The sequence below is a fragment of the Platalea leucorodia genome (assembly GCF_965183815.1).
Source record: "Platalea leucorodia genome assembly, chromosome: Z".
In the NCBI taxonomy this organism is placed as follows: Eukaryota; Metazoa; Chordata; class Aves; order Pelecaniformes; family Threskiornithidae; genus Platalea; species Platalea leucorodia.
The window spans coordinates 27,435,142-27,461,566 of NC_138858.1; the positions used below are offsets into that span (position 1 = coordinate 27,435,142).

Consider the following 26,425-nt stretch of genomic DNA (forward strand, 5'->3'; position numbering starts at 1 on the left):
GCTGTCTCCATTGTACCCCCTACGTTGTAGAGGCAGATGCAGAGCTCAATTAGTCATTCTAGAGGAGCACTAGCTACTAAAACATTAAATCCATGCAAAAGACTGTAAGAAATCTTTGTTTCTGGTAGCACTCCCTATGGTTCAGTGGAGATACTCAAAAATGCAGACTGAAAAATTGCAAGAGGTCTTGTAACAACGGTGCAGTGTGATAGGCAGTGAAAATTTGCTTGCTTTCCTTGTTATTTATTAAAGGGTGACAAATCAGATGAATTAAAACACAAAGTATATTGTTAGCGTTCTGTCAAATTATCAAGTAGAAAACACAAGAGCCACACTTACATGCAGCTTCATCCACTGACAATTCACTGGCCAGAATCCCACCAATTTTGCTAAAAGATGGCATCTGTATACCATACTTCTCTAGCTCCTTTCTCATGTTGCTGATTTCTTCCTCTGTTCACATAAAAAAAGAAATATTATCAGAACAAAAGCATAAGAATTTAATTATGAATCACCATACCTATAAATATGGGTGCAATATTTTTGAAAGCACTTGTGGCCAGGGCTTCTTAGCAGTTTTTCCTCCCCATTTTGAAAGAATCTAAGATATGACAAGTATTCCATGCAAATTCACTCCCTTCTGTCCTTCACAGACTGATATTCATTAAAAATAGCAGCCTCCCACCTATTTAATTAGGATGTGTTCAGAACAACCTTGCGGGAGGAGAAAGACAATAATAGAAAATATGTACAATGTTAGCAGATTTACTGGGTGAAGAAACCATCTAACATATGATTAGATAAGCTGATTACCTGTGAAGTCTACTTTTCCCAGTAGGTCCTGGATCTGCGGTGCTAATCCTAGTTTGAACAGATATAAACTGCAAAGAAGAAAATTAGAATTTGAAGTCCCGCATGCGGTTGAGGTGTTTGCCTTTTGTACAAGAGAAAAGCGCGTTTATGAAGCTTGTCCTTTAACCCTTGAATTTCATGGGCCGATACAGAATAAATGAACCCTACAGTTTTCTTTGTGCTGTATGTTTAAGTCTTACAGAAAGAAAAGTCTTTTTTGACTTGATGTTTCAAAAAAGCATCTCTAAGCGAAGTACTGTCAGTGTATCTCAGATCACAGGGGATGCGTAAACAAGTAGAAAACCTTAGTGGAAAATGATTAAAAAAATGCAAAAGCGAGTCTTGGGGGAAAAAAAAAAATCCACTCAAGATGTGAATGCACTTTAGTACAGCTTATAGCTTTGGATCTATGTACTGTTTTGACTTATGTTATTACATCCCTGTAATTAATAGCTGAAGACACAGAAATCACTGACACCCTTCTTACTAAGTGTGGAGTGGCAAAGACCTGTAAGGCCCTCCAAGCCCATCTCAAATATATTTGTGTCATTAGCTATTTAGCTTTCGGAAAATGAAGTAAGTTCAATTTAAAGCGCTATCAAGGAACTAATATTTTTGTTTCAATATAGCATGAAAAGTATCTATACTAATTATTCCTAGAGCTCTGGGATGCTATCTGAAAAACAGCTGAGTACCTACATATTTTCTCAATATCTTTCAAACACAAGGCATATATTTATCTACAAAAGACTGGTGTTTCAATAATTTATCAGGTGAAATTCAATAAACAAGTGAGTTTTGCAAGCAGGGATTAAAAAGACAGATTTTAAAAACAAGACTTAAATAATGCATTCCTCCAAAAGAATTATTTTGCACCTCTTTTTTAAATTATTTCACTCCAACTTCATACATCGCAAATGCGCATTGTGGCTTGGGATTTTTGTTTCTAGAGGGGTACATTTCCCTTTTGTGTTTTGTTCTTGTTTTTTTGTTTGTTTGTTTGGGTTTGGTTTTGTTGTTGTTGTTTTTGGGGTTTTTTGGTTTTGTTTTTTTTTTTTTTTGCTATTAGGAAATTACAGGATGATATTTCAAAGCAAGTATTTGTAGCTGTCACATTTATTTCAGAGCACACAGAATCAGCATTTCATCTTCCATGCTACCACAGCTACTCCTCTGAGCTATCACAACCTAGATGGGTGCAACAGCACATATCATGTAGGTCGGCACTCTCTTGACTGCTGCAGCCCCTCAGAATCATTGCTGCTGCCATTCTCACCTGTCAAAGCAGTCTTAAATGCAAATTAGCTATAGCAGGAAAAAACCTACATGACTATAATAATTAACCAGGTCCCTCCATTACCCTGATCTGCCCACCAGTCTTTCCCTGTGGGCTTTTAAAGTGATTTTACTCTAAGTTTGAGACAGGGACACAGTCCTGGCTGAAGCACTGGGTGTCATACAAACAGTTATGGAGATCAGCAGCATCCCAGGGCTATGCTGGCTTTTTTTGGGGTCACCACAATAAAGAGACAGAGAAAAAGTGGTATGAACATTAGAGGCTTATATTTTTGCTGTTCAGCACTTCCAGAAGGATATTGAGCCATGTGCTTTACTTCCTATGCTCCTGTGTTTGGATAAACTTATTAACCACCAGGTGGTGCTGAAAATGTGCTTCAGGTCTTGCAGGGAACACAAACATGCTTCTACTCTGTATTAAAGTATCATTTCACTTGAACAGCTTGCTTCATGCTTTTATAGTGTGACTTGAACCACAGGGAACCCACATAAAATCAAAAGCAGGGGGTCTTAGGGTTAGAAAAGCTGGATATGAGGCATCAGGAGCAGGGGAGAAACAGAGGGGAAAGGGCAGTTCCCAGGTGAAGTTCCCTTTGCATCGCCCACACAGAACTGCAGTTCATGTCAGCCAGAGGTTCCTGGGTCTTGTTTTAAGCTTAGCTCATGTAAAACATACTGTGAAAAACAGATCTGAAAGTAGTGCACTTTTTTTTAAACACATGCTTGTTATTCTACTGCTTCCTAGGAAAACAATGTTTTGAAGCTGTCCAGCTTCAGATGGACAGTTTGTCCAGGATGTAGCAGTGATCTGCTTGCAAAGATCGTTTGAAAACTAAATTTTTCAGGGGAAAAAAAAACCCATATCATAAGCACTGCTATTTAGGAAAAAGAATCACTGTTAGGATCTTAATTTAAATGAAGCAGTTCTTAACCTCCTTTAGTCCAGGACCAAATCCAAATCAGCTTTCACAAGGAAAATGGTACAAGAAGTGAGAACTATGCCTTTGTATTTTTCAAGTCTGGCTTTAAGAATTGATGTTTCAACAGAATAAAAGCAAGATGGTAATTATATTCAACAGGAGTCTAGAAAGTGTTTGCTAAGTCACTCCTTCCTGGCCCAAGCAGTGCTGTATTTGACAGTGCAAGTTATTCCACATACTGTAAGTGCAATGGTCTTCATTTCAGACTTGAATGAGGACATATCCTAAAAAAGTATTTAAACCATTTTGCTTAGAGTCATTGTCTATCTTCAGGCCCTCTAGCAGCTCAATAAACAGCAAAACCTGAAATTACTAGACTTTCCCTGTGAATGTTAGCATTTCAGATGTCAAATAGACCCTTTGGATAGACAGAGCTTTTTGCTCCGATTACCTACAGTTAAGACTATTTCATGCTTCTTAAAGGAGCAATTAAAAAGAATGTTATCAGTTTTAAGGACTTAAATTATACACACTGACTGTGCATAAATGAATTCATGTAGGAAAGTCTCAATTAAAGATGGCTTCAGGATTTCCAAGAACGGGAACAAGAAAATATCCCATCTGTGTTAAATTTACGTAGTTGTATTGGAAAGCTCAAGAATCATGTTGCTTTGGAGTAATGACTTGATAACAACTAAAAAAGAATAGGAAGCAGGTCAATCCCTCACCTCTCTGAGAAAGTGCTCAATTTTCCCAAGTTGTAAGCCTTTGAAATTTGAGCATGTTCTCCAAGATGCATTAGAGTTTAGCATTTAAACACAATAGTGATTCTTCATATAGTGGTCATGTGCGTACGCTACAGCTGTAAAGGTGAAAAGCCTGCCTCAATTGCTGTTTCTAGATCCTGTGGTGCTGGACCCTGCGAACAACAGGGACATGGACTTTTCCAGGGTTGAAGAACCCTGAACTGATTCCCTGAAGAGGATGCTTTGACAAACCCAAACAGTAGAGCAGGTGGGGTGCATGGCACGGAGCCAGGGGGACAGACACCAGCAGGTCAGTAGTTACAACAACAAAAGGGGAACAGAACTGGAGTCCCACGGCTCAATGTTCCTCTGACGCCAACTCAACTGCGAATGCTGCTGGCCAAGCAAGTGCTCTGTCCTTAATTCTGTTGTTTCCCAGACTGCTTTCAACATAGGCTGTGTGCCATTCAATACTGACACTGGAGTTTGCTTTGAAAGACTCCAGTGAAGGACTTACAACATGCATTTTACAAAAAGGCATGGAAATAAATGAAACTCATCAGTTGTTTCTTTGATTCTTACATCCTGCATGGGATGCAGGCTCAGGGCCCTACACTTCCATGGGAAAGCATCACAAGATAAAGCACTCCAAGCCTGTTCCCCTTCAGTGTGGCATGACACATTTGATATGAAGTCCGTTTCTAAAATAATAGCTTGTAAGTACAGAGTTATAGCTTTGTGTTGGTATGCAGCAAGGAAAAGTAATTTAAACAAGACAAACCTGAAAGTGATAACTGAGACAACACAGACAGACAATTCTGACCCTGGCATAAATCTTGGGGCATGACAAGATGGAGAAAGGAAAACTCCTACCAAAGGTCAACCCATTGCAAAATTCAGTTCAAGATGAAAAGAGTTATTGCCATTGCTATGATTAGGCAGGTCTTAAGAAGGTATCTAACATATGGGCTTATTGTTCATACAGCATTCAAACCCACAGTTGATAAAGTCCTCCTCCATAAATGAGAAAGGAAATACCTGAAAACCTCATTGTGTTCTTCCACCTCCTGAAAAACTTCTGAGCCGGTCCATAACATGGCCTGAGGGGCATGCAGCCCACCATGTCAGCCTGAGCAGGTTAACATTAGAGCCCCATGTGTCCACTTCAGAAAATTGCTTTAAGCTTACACAAGACAGTTGCTGACAGAACAGACCACGCTACCAAGTTTTAGGTGAGAGCTACCCCTAAACACTCCTGGTGATACTATCTAGTTAATATTACACCAGGTATAATAATTTCAAGTGGCAACACTTGTCAAAGATGAAAAAAAAAAATACTAGGGATGTCAACTCCAAACACCTAGTATTCAAAAGAATAGATTCAAAAGAACTTTGATAGTATGCCTTATTTATTGGTAACAAGTGCACATAGCAGAATGCAAGAGTGGGCAGATCATCTCAAGGATTAGACCTTAAAAAATTTCAATTACAGCATGTACTGAATAGTTTCTGACCTATAGCCCTGGAGCAGCTGATGTGCCTTTGAACACCATTAGGAACATAGAAGAGAGTTTGGGGCATAAGTTAATTACATTCTCTGCAAGCCTAATATGCAAGAAAGTAACGCAAGGAAAAGGCCTCCATGTGCAGGAAATGAGCTGGGAGAACCACAAGAGGGAGGAGCTGTCTGCCAACACCACTGCCCCTCACAGCAGGGACAGCATGAGGCAGATGTTTGTTACTATTTGTGCTAAACATCAAGAAAATCCTTAAGGCAGGACATGAAAAAACTCCACCTTCAGTGGTGTGGTCAAAGCCTTCCTGACTTTACATTCAAAATCAAGTTGCTCAGAACTTTAAAGCTTGGAAAAATGTTAGTTTTTACATTAATGATCTCAGAATACAGTAATTATTTGCTCCTCTTTTGGGACAGAAAGATGTCAGTTCATCATCATTTTCACTCTGATCCGTATGTCTGCCCCATGATTATACTAATATTTTGCTAGGTTTTTGTTCATTTATTTGGTTTCTGTTGCAGTATGTGTTTTGAAATGATAGGTGCACTTTGTGAGAGGATGTACTCTTTGAGAGGGCTGTCTGTGCTAAATTCAATTTCAATGTTCTTCATTGCTATTTTGAAAATAATTTGGCCAATAGCCCTGACAAAGTTGGACTTTTGTCTCCAACCTTAAATTAATGAACTTGTAAATTCTGATAGATTTTGATATACTGGTTACCCTAAAGCTATTTCAAGACTTACACTCCTAGATTTGGCAGTTAAAGTAACTTTTACTCCCATCACCAGTTACCTTAGAGCGTGAATGCAATATATCATCCTAGGGATGTTTTTCCTGTCGTAGACATCTGTAGTCTCTGGATAAAAGATCTAAAAAACAAAGACCACAGTTAAAGGAGAAGACTTATTACTGAGCAGAAAAGTAGCTAAAATGAGCTCTCTGCAGAACCATACCTAAAATTTACAGAAGTTCTGCTGTTACTTCTATACACTTATGAATCAAGTCTCTTCTGAGGTTATTTTAACTTTATCAGTAGTTTTCATAAGCAATAGTTCAATAAAGCATAAAAGCTACTTAATAAGAGGGAAGAAAAGGAAGATACGCAGACAGCATTTCAGCAAGATTTTTAGAAAAGGTCCTTCGGCATGAGGTCAGCCAGTAGGGCTTGTCTTACAGACACCCAGAACCTGGGATGCAGTTACAATTCACAAAGCCTCATTGTAAACCAAACCTATCAAGTATGATTTAAAAATGCAAAATTCTAATTGCCAGCACCCCTAACTGTATGAATACATCATTTACAGAGAAAGATATTCAGAGAGAGGAATATTAAGCAATTTAACTGAAAAGTCACATCATAAGTTCCAGTTCTGGTTCTACCATTAATTTGTTCCTGGCCTTGGTCCCAGTCACTAAACACTGTTTCTCCACAAAAATAAAATAAAAGACTTAGCTAACCGTGAGACTTGGCAGTGTGTTTCCAGCCCAGGCTGGGCACTCAGGGATGCGCCATTCCACAGTTAATAGGACAAGACCAAGTAAGTCAGGAGTACAGTGCTCTCTTCATCATTTGTTCACAACAGGTTTAGGAGGGAGACTCAGGAAGGCTTTTCACCATGACCATCCTCCACAATAGAAGCAAAACCTTTCAGAGGAGGGATGGCAGGGTGGAAATCAGCCAGCTGAAAGGAGGACTCAAGTTAGAAAAAGAGAAAAAAAGCCTGACCTGCGAGAGGCAGGACCCTCCTCACCTCTACTACATTTCTGATAGCAGTCACAGGTACCCCTTTCTGCTTATGAGCACCTGCAGCAAGTTTGCCTGCAGTGACCGGCTACTAGACCCTGCAGCCAGCCATCTGAACATCCCTGTTGTGCCCGATCCCACAGCACATGGGGTAGCACAGGGGCTGCCCTCACCCAGGCACCTGGGTGGCTGCTGGGCAGCCTGGGCAAGGAAGTACTTGCCCCAGGATGTGTGGAGGTGCCAAAATGTCCAAACAAGCAGAGTAGGTGTTTCCACACAGCCCTTTCTTAAAGGATTTTTATCTGAAAAAGACTCACTGGTGCTCAGAAACAGCAGCAGAGGGGGGAGATGACAAGCGAAGACCCACAAGGAAGAAGATAAATATGCTAGGTGACCCAAGAAAGCAGGTGGTGGAAGAGGAGCAGCAGCATAGCCACGCAGATGCATTGGAGCGTGCAAGGACAGTCTGGAAACAGGGTAGAGGCAGAGATACTGGGCCGTACATTAAGAGGAAGAGGCAGCAAGAGACATGATGAAGGGTAGTAACCTAAAGGAAGCAGATATTTAATTTTTCCTTTTTAAAACATATTCCTTTCAGGCCCCCACAGAGACTGTACCAGCAATAAAATACAGCTAAAACACTGCTAGCATCCCCATTTGTCTTCGCACAGGAGGAGCACCCTGAGCATTTCCACCCACAGCACTCGTCCACAGCAGCCTCAGCCCGCACACGCCGGCAACAGTAGCATATAACTGACACTGCTTTCAGCATTACCTTCTCTTCAGATTTGTTTCCTGAATTACCCCTTCCCTGTAGACTTACTGTATGCAACCGTTTATGCTCAAGCAGATGAAAGGGGATCTCAGTGAGTCAGTGCCTTGAGCCAGTTTCTTCGCTAAAATTTAAAGGCTTACCTTAGGCAGACCGATGGACTCCATTGCTCTTAACCACTGCACAGTGTTGTCAGTGTGCCGAAAATGAAGGCCAGATCTCTATTGGAAACACAGAAGGAAAAAAATGATAAAAATCACATAAAGTAAATTCTCTAACTATAGATCCTCCTGTTGCTTTCCAATTTTATATCCTGAAATCGAGTTCAGGTAATTTTCCCTTGTTTGAACCTGGAGTTTTTACAGAGTCAGGGTAAAGGGAGAAAAGAAGCCTAAACTCAAGTTTTGAAGATTTTTCAAGAGAAGCATTTAAATGTAACCAGGATTCTTAACCACGGTTCTGTTAACTGTATGGGACCTAGAACAGCTTCATTTCTCAACTCTCAAACAACAGCCAGTGATTACACCTTAAAAATATCTGTTTCAAGTTTTTTCCACCACCTCTACATGTTGAGATAATGCATTCCGTGGGAGGACTACTGCATATGCACATATATATATATTTTTCTATATTATTGAGTATCTTGGAATTAACAAACAGCTCACACAGGTAGCAAACGAAGCTTAATTACTGGTAACTTTTTTGCTTCTCAGTGTTAAATTTGGTAAAATAAACATACAGACCTAATGAAGTGAATGCCCTCCCATACAAAATGAGGAAAATTTGGAATAGTTACCAAGTTTAATTACTGAATTGCTTTTGGCTCCTATTCCTAATGAGAAATAATTGTATAAGTGGTAAAGCTCATGTTCTCCCTGGAGCCAGAAGTGTAATTTTTTCAGCTTTAAAAACATTAAGTGACACTAACATAGTTTTTCTAAGGGTAAAACATTTCTAATGTATCATGCTGGTTTTCTTAGTGCTGTGTGTCTTCCATCTAGTCCTGACAGCCTTATGAAAAAGATGCAGAAAGTTAACCAACGATGCTTGGGTATCTTTAAGAGTTGGAAGACAGACACTACCTTTTTTTGTCTTGTTGGTGAGAGAACTGAAAAAGTTACTACCTTATAGCGCTCCTGCTGAACATCATAGATCTTTTTGTCTGACACCACGTTAGGGGCAAAGAATTTCGCGAGCTTGGCAAGGTAAACACCGTTTCTTAAACCTTCCTCCAGCTCTGTAGTCGGGGGCAGCTCTTCTTCCAAGCAGACCTCCATCCACCTACAAAGACATCATTTGAGAAAGTGTTATTTGTGATTTTAATAGAAGTGACATCTTTCACCCACAACCATTGTACTTTTAACGTCACTACCACAACATAATCATAATCAGTAAGAGAAAAGAGTGCAGGCTGAGGAGAAAATTCTTGTATTGATTCACATGGCAGATCAAAATGACTAGAGAATCATATCTGCACTGTGTGGTCATGACCCATCAATAACCAAACAACATGCTTTGAAGTATACATCCCCTAAGAGGTCTGATTTATTTTGTGTTTTCACACTTATATCTTTTGAACAGCATTAGGGTTTTAAATAGACAGCAACCAGAAGAAAACATGGAGTGCTGTGTATTATTGATGTTTGCATTTAAAAAGCTCTGTGATAGCTATGCCAGGGCTGAACCCCAAGAGCATCAAGGCCAGCAATGTCCTGGGCGAGGCTGGTTCCTGCAGCCAAAGTGCTCTGCAACTCAAGCTCTCAACAATGTTCATCTGGGTACAGAGCACTCCTGCAGCTCATCCTCCTCCCACATCACACAGCAACCCTTCATGTTCACCTGTGAAACATATGCAGCTGGTGCTGGAGGAAGGAGTGAAGCTTTTTGTTGAAACAGCCCAAGGTGCTTTGTGCATTTGAGGTCTGCCTGGCAGTGAGCTGGCTGAAACGTTCCCACCTCTTATCAGGTGGGATGGCTTCTTGTCAAACAGTGACTAAATCCTTCAAGGTGGTAAACTGCTTATGGTTTTGAGACTTAGATGTGATAAATATGGTACTAGATAGAAAACAGTAATTATTAAATACACAACCAGTTCAGAAGGCCAGTAACAGACATAAACCCAATTATCCAGTATGTTTATATCGAGTAGCCAAGAGAAACTGCTACCAAAGCACTCCTGAAAAAAGTTAGCGTCCTAATCATTGGACCAGAAGTTCTTTACATTGGTGGTCTAAATGTTTTGGTCCTGTGATATTATTTCTAGCAGCTAAATCACATTTCAAGAGCTATAAATCTGGTTAGTTCTTTCCCAATATAGGTTTGTTGTTGGTTTGGTTGTTTTTTGGTTTTGTTTTTGTTTTTGGCTTAAGCAATCTCTTCTGTTGTTAGAAGGACATTAATACCATTACAAATGGACAAGAACAAAGCTGAAGACATTAGCTTGCTTTACTTACTGTCACTAAGGCAGCATTGCTGTATGCTGCGTGAGACAGCATTACAAATCTAACATCACCTCCACAGGGGTGACTTCAGAAACCAGAAAGCTGAGATGCAAGTTGAAAATGAGCCAGTTTTTCCCTCACCACAGAGAAGAATAAAGCTCACTACATCATTTTGTTTCACGTTAAAACTCAAGACAAATGACCTACTCCATCACACTTTTGGATTTGTTACAGGACATATGAAAGTTGTTTCACTGAAGCACAGACTACCCAAATAGCTTTTCAGGAAACCACCAGCCATAAATCTGGGACAATATCACACAAAGCTGCATGGAGTGAATGTCATTAGGAGAACTGTAGTTTGCAGTATAAAAGCTACTTCAGTGAAGAGAATCATATCCCTGACAAGTTTCCCTGCTCCGTCCTGTGTTGTATGGTCACGTGTTACAGGTCCATGCCAAGGGTCCCAAAAGTCATCCTTATTAATGACATTTTATAGACTAAATAGATACACACATTAAGGCAAAATGTCACAGCATTTTTCTTCCCCAAAAGAGAGGGCAAGGAAGAAGAAACAAAGAATGTGTACTTGCAGCAAACATGGGTTTCACCTGAGCTAGTTAGCTCTTTCTATAGAATTGAATTCCTACAATGTGTCTTCTAGAAGAAGAGTTGTACAGATAGCAGGAAGAACTTGCTGAGCCACAGGAGGTATTCACCATGAGCTGAAGCTGACCCTGTTGTCCAGTGGACAATCTCCAGCGAGATGAACTGTATGCCCCCAGAGCAGTGTTTGGTACCTTGGACTGGATCCTTTATACTTCTAATTCTCAGTTTTCTTATAAAAACATTTTTCGGACATCTTCAGTCCAGGGCACCAAAAAAAGATCATATTGGATCTATCTTTGAAGACATACACATGTGCCCCCCAGAATTGCTTTTCTCCCTTCTGGTACAAAAGGATCGCTGGGCCAGGGCCAACTGCATGAGATTCAACAAGGCTCAGTGCCGGGTCCTGCACTTCGGTCACAACAACCCCAGGCAACGCTACAGGCTGGGGGAGGAGTGGCTGGAGAGCTGCCCGGCAGAAAAGGACCCTGGGGGTGTTGGTTGACAGCCACCTGAACATGAGCCAGCAGTGTGCCCAGGTGGCCAAGAGGGCCAATGGCATCCTGGCCTGTATCAAGAATAGTGTGGCCAGCAGGACCAGGGAGGTGATAGTGCCCCTGTACTCGGCACTGGTGAGGCCGCACCTCGAGTCCTGGGTTCAGTTTTGGGCCCCTCACTCCAAGAAGGACATCGAGGTGCTGGAGCATGTCCAGAGAAGGGCAACGAAGTTGGTGAAGGGTCTAGAGCACAAGTCGTAGGAGGAGCAGCTGAGGGAGCTGGGGTTGTTTAGTCTGGAGAAGAGGAGGCTGAGGGGAGACCTTATTACTCTGTACAACCACCTGAAAGGAGGTTGTAGCGAGGTGGGGGGTTGGTCTCTTCTCCCTAGTAAGAAGCGATAGGATGAGGGGAAATGCCCTCAAGCTGTGCCAGGGGAAGTTTAGGTTGGATATTAGGAAAAACTTCTTCACTGCTTTTGGTAGTCAGGTACTGGAACAGGCTGCCCAGGGAAGTGGTTGAGTCTCCATCCCTGGAGGTATTTAAAGAACGGATAGATGTGGTGCTTGAGGACATGGTATAGTGATGGACTTGGCAGTGATAGGTTAACAGTTGGACTCGATGGTCTTCAGGGTCTTTTCCAACCTGAACGATTCTATGATTCTATGATTCTACAAAAAGTTTGCTACTTAGAGGCAACTTTCCCCTGGTGCAAAATGAGATGGTGCAGGAGCTCCCCCTAAAAGCCAGCCAAGCCCTGCTATTTGCCTTTCCATCACAAGCAGCTCTTCCTCAGGCTTTCCTTCACCATGCAACTGAGGTTCACCCGCAGAAAGAGCTCCATGTGTCAGCACTGGCCCACATCACATTTAACAGCCTTATAGTTGAACTTACTTCCATTAGCAAGGCATCGCTTAGTGCTAAGAAGGAAGGGCTAATAACAACCTGGGCACAACACCAGGACAGAATAGCAGCCTTCAGAGCAGGTCTAGGTTATACTTTATAACCCTCCAAATTCCTGTTCTTGTGACACAAAGAACTTGCTATTCATAATCTGCTGCTGGTTTGGGGAGGCAGAGGAAAGGATGCATTTAGGTAGGTTGGGTCTGGTTTTATAAAATTGAGTCATTCCCCAAGCTCTATATGAGATGCTAATTCAAGGTGAAAGCTACTTCTCAGCTTTTCAAACTTCCTGTTATTCAACAATAGCAAAACTGTTTGGGATTTGTTTCCAGCATGGTGAAGAGCCTTTAAGATTAATCTGGAACCACCCTCTTCTGGACAGGGAGGCTACCCTGTCTAGTGGGTAAATGCAATACACTGAGGAACAAACAGGAAAAGTATGAGGAAGCAAAGAAACCAGTAAAAAAGTTTGTGTGTGTGGGAGTAATGAAGTATATAGTTGTCAATCCAACAAGTCCAGATAAACATACAAGCAAACAAGTCTCTTTTTAGAACAAGAATGTTAGTAACTCAGTGGAAAAAAGGGAAAAAAAGAGAAGTAAATGGAGCAGGCCTGAGAGATGCAAGGAGTTTCTTTCCATTTATAGCTAAAAATCTGTATGTGATATCCATTCTAGAAAAACTCACAGGTCTGCAATAGGGCAACTATAACTTACAGCTTTTGGGAATCAGTCTCCAAGACTGGGAACACAGCTACAGCTGTATTGCATATAAGACAGGCTTTACCAATGTCTAGAAGTTGCAGAACTTGGCTACAACAAGATCTACAGTGAAAGGATTTATTCCATTTTGCACATGTTTAATCAGAGGAAGGAAAACCCTCAGGATTTGCATGAAATCCTGCAAATATACAAAAAACCTTGTAAGTTTTAGTTATGCAAACAGCTGCCCAACTCTTGTTACTCTCAGTATTTATTGAGACATCTGTAGCACTTTTCTCCCCAATGCTTGCAATTACAGTACTTTTGTTCCCTTTACACTGATTCAGTTAAAAGGGAATTGTGGTTTTAAACAGAAAGAAGCATTACTTTAAGGTTGTGAGGTTCTGCTTTTTGAGACACAGTTCAGTGAGTTTATGAAAGTTATTATATGACATGGTGCCGACAGCAGGAGTAGACTGGACTGAAAAAAAAAACCCAGAAATCCTTCTACTTCTGTTTCTTTAAGTGAAACAGAGAATATCCACCTGACAATAAGGATTTATAGGTACCTCTGGAGCAATTTCTTTTTCTTCAGGGCTAAAAAAGCAACATTGCCTTTGGCTTGCCCACTATTTTCCTGAGCACACAGCACTGCAGCATCACCACCAGATTTAAGTCTGTTGCAGAAACCGTTCCCCACAAAAAATAGTTAATACTGTGGCTATACAAGAGGAAGGGCCTATAACTCAACATTAGACAGTGTGTTCTTCAGTATGAAGCTTGTAGAATAATACTATTACAGCTGTCAAATGTGCACGTGCATTTCTGCCATTTCTTTTTCTACAATGCAATCCCGTAACTAATACTGTGTTTTTAACAACCTTAACTTACTTACAGATGGATGCCATAAACTGCCACGAACTGCCACAGTGGTGAACATGATGATTGACTTGGTCACTCATTACAGCTAAACTCAAACCCCACTCCATGGTGGAGGGACAAAAAGCAATCTCAGGAAGCAGACAAAAACATGCAACATCCCTGAAGTCCTGGGCAGTACCATCAAAAATTAGCAATCATTAGAACAGCCCTGCAGAGCTACCCATGCTAGTTTTGGTCTTATCACTTGGGTTCAAACATGCGTAAACAGATGTTTTCCTGAAGAGAGATACTTCGGATCATACACCAGTATGCATAAATATAGCCTGCTTTTATTTTCATAATACTGTAGTACTTGCCAGCACAAAACTGCTTTTTGATTTGCCTTAGACAAAAACCCAAACCCTGACCCTATCAATGGAAATAAATCTCCAAAACTTTAATTCCAATACATGGTACTGGAAAGCCTCCCAGGAGCGAGTATTGAGGTACAGTTTCCTTTTGCTTTGCTCAATTCTGTTTTGACTCTTGGCAACCTGAGGCAGAGTGGTTCAGCAGTGAATTTCTGGCAAGATAACAATGATGACTTCTGTGCCAGACCCACAAGCAGTAAACATCACGCTGCTCACCAAGAAATTCCAGTTTCCACATTTGACCACACAAAACAGCAGCATTATAATGAGCTCCAGCTTGCACTTTAAAAGCAAAAAAAACCCCTGAATCTCATTCAAGGCAAGGGTCAAGGGAACTGGAAGCACCAGTGATGCACTGTGAACTTAACCAGGTATGAAGTTGTCATTGACAGTCTCTGTGATCGGCAAAGCACACGCTGCTGGCTAAGGGACTGGAAATGCTGGAGCCAGTGTTTAGCAGAGAAGAGAGCATCCATTGTATAACCCACCCAAAGCCTGTCACGTTTGGCACACACTGGATATTGCGGCAAAATTTATACTTGTGCTGCCCTACCCTTTTGGATTTATGTTGCAAGATGTGGATCTGAAGACAGCAGGTGTTTACCTCCTAAGAAACAGACCTTTGGAGAAGCAAAGACAGGACCTCCAGAGCCAAAACTCAGAACATGGGTGCTACTATGAAAAAGATATAGTGAAGACAAGATAAAGATAAGTTACCACCCATTTACTACCTCCCTGGCTCACAACCACAGCCTTCCAGTCTGGTTCAGCACACACACACTGTGAGGAAGTGAAACAGACTGTTGACCTAGAGATTACAATACAGCCATCTCATTCCAAACAAAGGGTGAAAAAAATCTTGTTGCTAGAAAATCAGAGTAACAACAACCAGTCCCAAAGCAAAATGTTAGATTCTAACTTTAAATGTCTGTGAAGTGGTGGGATTGTTTTTAAGTCAAAACCTTTATCTGAAGATGCTTAGAAATATATAATAGTCTGAAGCATGAAAACTCAGTATTTAGAGTTCCACACTATTATGCCTCTAGTTTCTGAATCTAAAGATTTGTTAAGAAGTCTCAGCTCTTAACTTTTTATTTGCTTTTTTTTAATGCAAAAAAGATATTTTTTTTTCCCACCAACTGTCCCATAAATATTGCTTTAAAAAGAAGGGTGAGAGCAGCACGAAGCAAGCTACGTGTATTGCTTGACTGAGCAGGAGTGGTGGTGTTGGCATTGATTTGTTTATAAGGAAAGACTGTTAACTCTGGAATTTGTTCTCATTAGACTGCAAGCTTTAGCATGATACATCTCCTAAACCAGAAACTTTAGAAAAAGGTTGTTTCACAAACAGCCACATGCTATTTCCATAGCAAAAGTATGCAAAGCTTCCAGCCATTCCATGAAAATAGATACAGACAATTTGAATACCATCACGGCAAGAAGTATGAATTGTATAAAAAAACTGCACAAGCTTGGAGGCTCTGCTTAGAGGATGGGGAGAACAGCGACAGAGCAGGCAGCTGAGAAAACTACTTTCTTCAGACCTTTTTCCTCACATTCTGGTGCATTCGGCCCCAAATTTTCCTTACAGTTCAGAGCCTTGGCTCAAGTTAGAGCTACAGCCCTCTGCTGCCAACTTACTGCTGGAGCTAGACACCCTGGAAACATTGTCTTCTAAATTCGAGGCTCTAGATTCATATTCCAGTGACAGTCTCTACTGAATCTCATTTTATCCATCCTAAAAACATACTTTATCTGAAACAAGACAACATTTTGTGATCATGGGTGACTGGAGCAGTGGTGGGAAGGAAGGCGTAATGCAGGTCATTCCAGTCATCACTTCTCTTATGTTGCATACAAGAAGTAACATGAAGATAGCATCATGGAGAACACCATGACTCACTTGGCTACACAAGGTCTCAGAACTTCAGCATGTAAAATAAGCATCAAATCCTTTAGCAAGAGATTGTGGATTAACTTGTAGTGCTCTAATTTTTTTACCCTTTCATAAGTCAGTTCAAATTCAAAGTTGCAGATCTCTGGGTCTCCAGCTAGTGTTAGACTTAGCAGCATCTCAACTTATTTTTATGATTATGATTTCACCGGGGAGAATACTGACTTTCAGCAAGAGCTACATTGAAAACTATGAAACATTCCTGTAGGGATTCTTCATGCATAAGTATTAAAATAATACGGATCTCACTGTGCATTACTGCATTTTGTTGAGTTGTGCACACCTGAGCGAAGTTTGTTGCAACATTCATTTCCCTGATCAAAACCTTTCTGATGCACTTCATATTCAATTTAGATGAGTAGAAGAGAGCAGCAGTGATGACTTGCCTGCCCTGTACAGTGCACTTAATCAGCAATAAATCATTTCAGCAACATTTTTCTACACCATACTTCTGCTGCCATGGCAACACTGCCATATTTACAAAATAACCTTAAAGGTGTTATAAAATTCTAGTTCACAAGATGGCAGCACAGATACTATTTGTTGTTTTAATCTGTCTTATTCCAGCTGTCCCTTATGTGGGTTAATCAGTGATTAGAGTCCACAAGGCAAGGTGCTGCTCAGGAAACCTGCTCTGGAGCCCAGCACGGCACCGTGGCTGTCGCATGCTGCTGGGCACCCAGCAGCAGCCAAGTCCTGTTTACACAGCACTTCTAAGGTGGGGGAAAAAAAATGAGTTAGAGACTCTCCAGCACCACCCCTACAGGCAACACCAGCACACGTGCCTGCATTTCGTGACAGGCCCCCAACCTTTGCAATCAGAACAGGCTTTGTTTTGCTGTCTTCTCTGTTTGCAGAGACATTAAGATTTAGCGCAGGGTATTAACCACAAACTCGACAACTGTTCTGCAAGATAATGTGCTGAGCGGGGGCCAACCCTAACAAAACCGAGGCTGATGGTCACTGGGATGCCTCATCCTATGCCCCTGCTCTTGACCTGGCTCCAAGCTGTCAGCAGCTGGGGACAAACACTGAAGAGGCAAGAGAGAAAGTGTTAGGGGAAAGGAGCTCGCCAAGCTGGTGGAGGCTGAAGAGCCACAGCATGTACTTCTCCCCGAGAAACCTCACCTGATTTTTCTCAGCAGAAAGAGCAGTACGCAACAGGTTACCTGAGCAAATGAGGTGAAAATATTAAGTCAGTGTTCTAATGTCTCAGGGGTGAAAAAGTACCTGGGGAAGGTGTGGGCTGAAGTATCCCTTTTCACAGGCAAAATTGTTTTTTCATTTGGATTAAAAGGGGAAAAAGGATTAAACAAATCAATCCTCTCTAAAAACCTTGCAAACTCTTTGTGACTAAATTAACACAATTCAGATTGATGTGCATCACTCAGCTGCAGAGTCTAGACCTGTTTTAACAGCCCTCTCTCCAACAGGCAGCAGAGACCACAGCAGCAGAAACACAAGTCTTTCCTGTGTTAGTCTGGCAGTGGTGGCTCTGTGGCCTCTGGAAAGCATAATTTCAGACAGATGACAGACTCAAACTAGTAATGAAATTTCAGGTGGTGCAGACATGAGCTCCATAGCAAGTCCCACATGCAAACACAAAGGGTATCCCTCCAACCCTACAAATCAAATAATGCTTTATCTGAAAAGGAGGGAAGCCAAATTTGGCATGTGAATTTGTCTAAACTTAATATTTCACTAGTCGTATAGACACTGATTTGATAAACAGAAGCAGACACAGCAATAAAAGCATTTTTATACAGTACAGCATTTGTTGGCATGGAAATGTTGCAAAACAAGTTATTCCCCCAAACACACAATGTTTGCTTTCGAAAAACACTGTGACTGCAGACTCCAAGACCATAGTTTAGACTTGCACATTATACTGCCTTGCTACATGCTACTGCAGTTTGCTTGCTACTGCAGTTTGCTTGCTCTATTATGTCTTCTACAGCTGCAGTATGGCAATACAGTTTAAGTCACCCTCTCAAAAACCCAGCATATGGTATTTCAGATTTACCAATTTAAAGGGTTCTGGCCTGGCATAATCCAATAGTCCTCCAAGCAACCCACTTGAGTGGAAGAGTAGCAGAAGACACATGCCCTTGGCAAGCCACAAGAATGTTACAGTAAAATAACCAGTAATGGGTCCTTCAGATAACCTTCAATCTTGCGTCATAGTTACGGTAAGTCTTTACCCAAAGTCTACACCCTGCCACAGCAGTAATTACTATCCAAATCCATAGAAAACAGAGCTGTAGTCTCTACAAAGTGATCTATCCAACAGTGGCTTTGAGGAATCTACTACTAAAACTAAAGCAAACCTGTCCATCAGGGAACCTGCATCTTCTTCACCCTCTCCCAAACTCCAGTGGGTCACCAGATGTGCTGTTTCTAGCAGCTGTCAAGCTAGTCATGCATGGAAGGACAGCTAAAGAAACGTCAAAACAACACAGTCATTTTTACATCAAGATCTGGTATTTTATGTGTTTGCCTGTTACCACTGCACAGTGCCTTCCATGCAAGTATTAGTCCTCAGCTGTTCAGAGGGATATGCTATTACCTTTCTTTGCAGGTAAGATGACAGGCATAAAAATTACTACCATGTCTATAATCAATTCAATCAATTTCAACCCTAGAAAAGTGACCCAGGGAAGTACCTCCAGTGTAGATTCAGCATAAAAGCTTGTACATTGTGCAGGTGTTAAAGTCAAGTCCACTATTCAAGACTAGCAACAGAAAGACACAGATCTACCTGCAGACCTGCATATTTACTTGGCAACTGATGCAGCTGGGTCAGCAGAAACACCCAAGGGAGGTGCAGACTAAAAAGTGTGTCGAGGCCACACAAGAGACCTGTGGCAGAGCAAGAAACCAAACTCAAGCAGGGCCGGATGCAGGGTTCTGTTCTGACTTCTTGACCAGTTCAAGTCTACTGGATCAGAATCAGGTATTTATATTTTACTGTCTAACATCTGACAAAGGTTACTTTTGCAAAAGCAGCTAGCAGCAAGTGTGCAGGTACACAAACCACAAAAAGGACCCAAGTACAGCTACAAGACAGGCAGCTGGGACTCTTAAAGAAAGGTGCAGGACAGCAGCCAAGTAAGAATTAAACGACATGGATGAGAGAACAAGATGTTAAAGAAGTGAAAAGATGGAAAGAGTCAGCTTGTGAAAGCCTGAACTGTTGTTAAAAGCACTTAGAGTTATGTAAACACTGCAAAACAGCAACAAGAGGGAGTTTGCAAAGTTTAAACTTTGTCCCACGTCAAAAAGAAACACAAAACAGAGGAACTAAGTTAAAACCAAGGCATTTAGGTGAGAGACTCCATGCACAGCACCTACAGTTACCTTTTTCTGGTTTCTTCTTCCCATGGTTATGCAAGCAATACTCTCCTCCATCATTTTCACTTTCAGTGGCTGGAAAGACAGTTCTCCCTTACCTGCTCAACAACAATCTATAAAATTTCGAGGAGCATATACATGCAAATCAGGCCTGCAGTAGATGAGAAAAATGTAGGCAGCAGTATAACAGCATTTAATAATCCACAAAGAAATGGAAACCCAAGAGATTCATGGTATTGCTTTATACTGGTGAAGATAAGCAGCCTTTCTATAACAAAAACAGCAAAAAAATTCACAAGTGCTGTGCAGCCTGACCTTTATCATCAGAACATAAACTAAGAATTGTTGAACAAAGCTTTGGATTCTCCAGGATCATATCATTATCCAAGTTTCAAAACTACATAGTGTTTTCTACAAAGAGCTGAGGCAGCCAGTTAACACATTTACACTAAGGGTGATATCCAAAATTTCTATACAATGCGTAGATATGAGCTCTTGGTGAAGACCTGGCTACAATTTTGTTGGTGCAAGTTGGAATTTTTGTTGAGCACATACAACTAAGAGTTGCATAAAATAGTCATGGACATCTCAAACATCTTTCTAGACAGTATTTACGTGTCAGGAATAAAACCAATCCCTTAATAAAATGTACACGAGAAACTACGTGGTAGAACAAGATGATTTAGCCTCCAAACTCTAATATCTTCCCTTGGTACAGTTTATATTAATGCACTTAGATGGCAATAGGACAGAGCGAAAGTAAAGCTGAGGTTGAAGACTAGGCTAGGAAGAAAAAACTGATTGCAATCAGTATGGCAAAAATTTAACAGTGTAATTATAGTATCTCATGCAACACATACCCATTGTCTGGTGACAGCACTTCAGTTTAAGGGTTTTGAGATCACCATTCCCAACATCTGCGCACACAAGATGATCTTGTCTCAGTGAAATATCCCTATCAGTCTGAGTAATCACCAAGTGATAAAAATCTACCATCTATACCCCAGTATTCAGGTTACTCAAGACAGTAAGAAAGGTTCAAGAAATACGTTCAGGCACAAGCCTTCCAGTCACCAGACAAGATATTAGGCACTGGCAAAAGTGAGCTACCGGGACACCACTTGATTCAAAGGCAACAAACAGGTCAATGGTATATCAAGTCTGCTTACAGCACTTAGCACCAACCAAGAAGCCCATGGCCACATGTCTTAAAGAACTAGTGCACAAAAATATTTCCTTTGATCCTGCCCCCCCCCCCCCCCAAAAAAAAAGTGTTTTTCAATAATTTGAATGGGTAAACCAGCTATCAGCATCTATGTTGTCAGCTGACTTCCCCAAGCCAGCCCACGTGCTCTGGCTAACTCAGCCCGTAACACAGCCACCATTTGTCCATGGCTGACCCAGGCTCCACTGCCCTGTAACACCATTCCCACTGCAGATACCACTCAGGGAAAGCCGTGAATGCCTCTGGATATTCAGTATCATTGTGTCAACCACCAGCAGAAAAGCCAAAACACAGGCAACTCCTTGCCAGTGGTACCCTAAGCCAATGGTGTTGCACAACCCCAACCAGAATGCTATAGCCATTACTGGTCACCCTGTTTAAACAAGAGATGCCATATGCATGAAAAATCCTTATTAATCCCACTTTTGGATGCTTAAGACTACTGATGGAAAACTTCAGTGGTTTACACAAAGTGGCAAATGTAAAACAAAGTGTTCCTTTGTTTCCTTGTTCATGCATGAAGAGGAAATAAAAACGGAAGAGACTGAAAATCAGAAGGAAAAACTTGACAAGATTTAGAGACTATTTCAAACTAGTTACAGAGCTTACGTAGTACAATTGTGTTTCCAGACAGATTTCACCTTGCTCTAACCCTCTAGCAAACCCTTAGGTACAGGAACCCTAGAGAATGGTTTGCTCATTGATTTCTATAGAAGTTGTTTCTCTGAAAAACAAAAATTACAGAGAAGCTCAATGGAAACAAAGCTGGTGCAAACTGTTTCAACCAACACAGTGCCCTATTTGGAAATACTCCTGTACCACCTCCCCCAAGATCTTCAAGTGCTTTCAGGCACAGGAATTAATGTAAAAACTGCAGTATTAGAAGGTGGAAGTGACACCAGTCATTTTTATTTTGAAATCACCAAAGTGAAACACAGGACAGGAACCCAGGCATCCTGATCATGTCCCTTTCATGAGGAAACTAATTTTTAGGCTGGTAAAGCTCACTTTTCTATTGCCACAAAAAGATTACTCCATCTTAAAAAGGTACAAGGGACTACCATGCAATTTCATGTTAAGAAAGGTGACACATTACTATTATACTGAGACTCCTCCAAGGACACTTAGTACGACTGTGTTTACTGAAGTGGAAATTAATAGGACAAGAGAGAACAAATACTAAGATGCTTTACATGAGCACTCTCTTGATTTTCTTAATAAACAGCAGTTAACTCAGGGTCTCTGAACTGCAGTCAGCCAACAAATTAACACGGCAAAAAAAATCCCCTACACCCATGGACTTGAACTAAAAAATATTTTAAGTTAATTTACCTCACTGCCAAGCCTATTAATGACCTAGATACTTCAATCAGGTTAATCAGCAAACCATCACAGCTTCTTAACACTCAGCCAGCACTACACCGAGACCTAACTGACTTAGGTTGCTATTTTGACCTGCGAATTTGTTCCTTCTTTTTCTCTTCCTATTTCTTCGTGCTTTATCCCAAGCAAGTACAGCACCTGCACATTGCTGGTCATGGAGGCTGGGAACATGATGCTGCAGCTACAGTCAACAGCCACACAACCCTAAAACTGGATGCACACTTCCCCCTATCATTTGTAGGGCATGTTTTTGTATGGTTTCAGGAGGGCTTGCGGATTTTGAGCTACCAGCAGTTGCAGCCTGCAGAGCCTTACCATCGTGGGTAGTACGAGTTCTCCTGTAAAACAGGGCTGCAGAGATGCTACTAGCTTTCATGGCAATCTCTCCTGCAGCATGCTGAAAGTTTAGCCAAGAATATTAAAAAAAAAAAAAAAGAAAGAAAAAAAAACACAATACAAATAATTAATCAACCAGCCTGCAGGGTGGCAGGCAAGGCAGCAATGGAGAGCATGGAGATACTAGTCATCCACCAGTGCTGGGAAAGCAACTGCCACGGGGGAGAGGAAGAGGAGTGCAACCGTCACCATGCATGGTTCCTGTCAACAAAAGAAGCAGGCAGGAAGAGCCGACCACAGCAACAGCCAGATAAGGGGGACCAGCAGGTTGGATGCCTGGATAGCAAGATTCACAGTGGGGAAGAGAAAACTTGGTAGGCAGTGTTGACAGAGGTCTGAAAGCAGGTGTGGAGGGGTGGTGTCCCTTAGCCCAGGTCAAGAACAAGATGCAGCCATACTCCAGCAAGAGGAAGATTTGCCCAATTATAAGGGATGCACAAGATCCATACAGTCAGATCAACTCAACGGGTATTATCAGAAGTCTGGACATGAGCACCAGAAGAGGTGCTGACCAAGGGAGGGAAGTTACCTCTGCCTGTGGTCAGAGTAGATTTTGCTGAAATGTTGAGTCTAAAATTGCTCAAGAAAAAAGAGGGAAGAGCCTGAGAGCGTTGGAGTATGTGCACAATTACACAGATACAACTTGAAACTAAGCCATACACAGTTCTAACTCTGACACAGAGTGCCTTCATCCTTAGACATTTGCCTTCATCTAAGATTTAAAAAGTGTGTCTTGCAGAACTTCTGCACACTTCCTTTGATACCCAGCCAAATCCTTAAACAGCATATTTTACTTCAGCTTTCCATATGAAGATGCAACATAATCAAAATGTCTCCATACTCTTTTCCTCCTCAGGAAAATTGGTATGTATATTCAAAGAAACTTAACAACCCAGTTGCTCCTAATTTTGAACATGAGCATTACACTTTAAGACTGCCTTTCAGGAGTGCAAATGTTCTTGCAATGAAATGAAAAGCCCCACTGAAGCCCCATATCCACAGATGTAGATTTTTCCTGTGCAGAGATGCAAGTAATTTTTTCTCACTAAGCTGCAAAAACACCCAAAGACTCTCACAACAACTTTCCTCTACTTCAAACGAAAAAAGGGAATGAGCATAGTTGGCTTGCCATTCTTGCCTTCTAGTACCAGCTTACAAAGCAGGAAACATTTCTGGAGACAGCCATTTCCAAGTTGCTGAGATTGGTGAAGTATTTTCATCACCACACTACAGTAAAGGGAGTTTCTCTAAAGTGGAAAAGCAGATCTCCATCTAGTTGCCAAGTCATATCTTACCCAAAGGCAAAGTGACCCCATCTCCCATGGCATCAAGTTCTCAAACAAATGAAACCTTTGCAATACAATCCAAACTTACAATTAAACATTCAACTACTTTCAACATATTTGCTATCAGAAGATGGTAGATTCATCCTAGTGTCAAATGTCCAGTCCCTTGAAATTCAAAGACCGTGTTCAGAAGATACCTGCAAGTGTCCTTCCTTGTACCCCCCCACCCCAACACCACACATAGATTAAGCCCTACTGAGACGATGCAGTAGCATACTAAAAGCTTCATTAAAAAAAAAAATCAAAACCACATTTCAGCTGTTATGGATCTGTCAGAAACAGGCTTCTTGAAGGGAACTAATAAGCATTCATACAGACAAAATCAAAAACAGTACTACCAAATTCTTCAAGGTAACCTGAAAATCCAGTATCTAGGTGGGAAGAACGTTTATAGAGATATACATATATAGATGTTTGAGGAATTTTGATACCAACATACAAAATGAGTATTTGAGGCACGGCAGTCAAGCAAAGCAAGTGGCTCAGCAAAGGGCGTTCAAGAGCTGAGCAAACCCCAGTTGTTGCCCACCCAGTGACTCAACATCTGACCAACATCTATCACTCATACTATCCCTCTGCTGGGCACTGCTGTGAGGAGCAGGCACTCTGCAAACACATCAAAGTGACAGTTTAAGGTAGGGGTCAGGGGAAACATATGAAAGTAAAACAAAACATACATCCAACCTAATGAGCCAAACACAGGTGGGAAATAAGTAGGCTGGATGAGATGTTGTCATGGTTTAACCCCAGTCAGCAACCAAGCACTACACAGCTGCTCACTCACTTTCCCTGCCACAGGTGGAAGAAGGAGAGAATCTGAAGAGCAAATGTAACAAAACTTGTGGCTTGAAATAAGAATAGTTTAATAATTGAATAAGAACAACAACAACAACAATAATAATAATAATGAAGAAAAGGAAAACAACAACAGGGAGAGAGAAAGGAACAAAACTCAGGAAAAACAAGTGATGCAATGACTCACCACCTGCCAACAAACCCCCAGCCAGTCCCTGAGCAGTGATCACTGCCCTCCAGCCATCTCCCCACAGCTTATATATTGAGCATGATGTCATACGGTTTGGAATATCCTTTTGGCCAGTTTGGATCAGTTGTCTTGGCTGTGCCCCCTCCCAGCTTCTTGTGCACAGCAAGCTGAAAAGTCCTTGACTTAGCGTAAGCACTACTTAGCAACAACTAAAACATCAGTGGGTTTTCAACATTATTCTCACACTAAATCCAAAACACAGCACTGTACCAGCTACTATGAAGAAAATTAACTCTATCACAGCCGAAACCAGGAGAGATGTGCACAGCTTCTACCTGAGCAGCAAGTTTGATGGACTCACTTGATAACTACTGGAAACCAAAAGTATTTAACAGCAACTGTTTTTCCACTAATAGTCTTATAGCTTATGTTGTTATTCAACAAATGTAAATTATGTTTATGCACAGTAACAGACAGCGAACATGGCATTGAGAGAAATCCCAGACTAAATCTTTTGTCCATCAACTGATTGCTGCAAGTACATAGTCTTTACTTCTCTTAGCTCTACTGAAAAATAGCAGAATGTGACTAGCATACACACAGCATAATGTCCTAACTCAAAGATATCCCCCTTGCTCAGACAAAGAGCTGGAAATTATTCTTTTCTAGATATCTGCACAAAAGTGCTTTGTGTTCAGTATGGCTGGCCAGGGAAAGAGCATAAGCATTTATCCTTTAGAAATAAGGGGGTTTTTTTCTTTGCTGATTGATTCTTTTACAAACCTGTTAAGTGAAAGATAAGCTGTTCTTTTCAATACCACTCTGGTGGCAGATGTAGTCTTAAGATACGATCAGCTTGTTAGCAAAATCTTGAGTAACTAAATTCTACATATATAAATATACATGTTAGTCTTGAATTATAGCACACTCCTTTCATACAGCTTACTTTACATAAACACTGCCTCTCTGCTCCATTTTGGCTTGCTTTGAAAAAAGTACTCTCTTGCCACTGCAGCACTATACAACAAGCACACCATATCTCAGGCTGAAGTATTTACAACAGCTGGACAGAGAAACACTAACTGTGTGGGGCAAGAAACAGAGTCAGGGAAACTCTAGATTTAGAGGGAAACTAAATTTAGAATTTTTCAGAAAGTTTTCAGTTTATTTTTCATGCATTGCATTTTTAAACTAATTTCAGTAGATGTGTATTCTACTACTGGCAGTGCTTACTGGCAAATGATCAACTCCCAAACTCTCTCATGTTGGGTGCTGTGGTTAATTAGACCTTCCTATATGCAAATTTTTACAGCATTTCTATGAGACTCCTAATCAAACAAACTTTACATGCACAATTCTTTTTTAATTGAAAATGAAGATATTTGCTTACTTAAGAAACAGGACCATACATTAGAGTAATCGCTATATAGCAGTAACCACACATCTGCCTCTACTTTGAGGAGTTTTATTAGAAAATGGTGGTTAGCAAAACTAAAA

At 41.1% G+C, this 26,425-nt stretch overlaps 1 protein-coding gene across 2 annotated transcripts in view; it reads right to left on the minus strand.

Annotated features, from left to right (window-relative positions):
• Positions 1 to 26,425, minus strand: part of IQGAP2 (IQ motif containing GTPase activating protein 2) — a 130,303-nt gene that overhangs the window by 54,562 nt on the left and 49,316 nt on the right. For both annotated transcript variants that reach the window (XM_082335410.1, XM_082335412.1), the window contains exons 3-7: positions 8,972 to 9,128; positions 7,991 to 8,068; positions 6,124 to 6,200; positions 814 to 881; positions 340 to 453 (exon numbers count right to left, since the gene is read on the minus strand). In XM_082335410.1, coding sequence (XP_082191536.1) covers positions 340 to 453; positions 814 to 881; positions 6,124 to 6,200; positions 7,991 to 8,068; positions 8,972 to 9,128 — 494 coding nt within the window. The remainder of the gene's footprint in view (positions 1 to 339; positions 454 to 813; positions 882 to 6,123; positions 6,201 to 7,990; positions 8,069 to 8,971; positions 9,129 to 26,425) is intronic.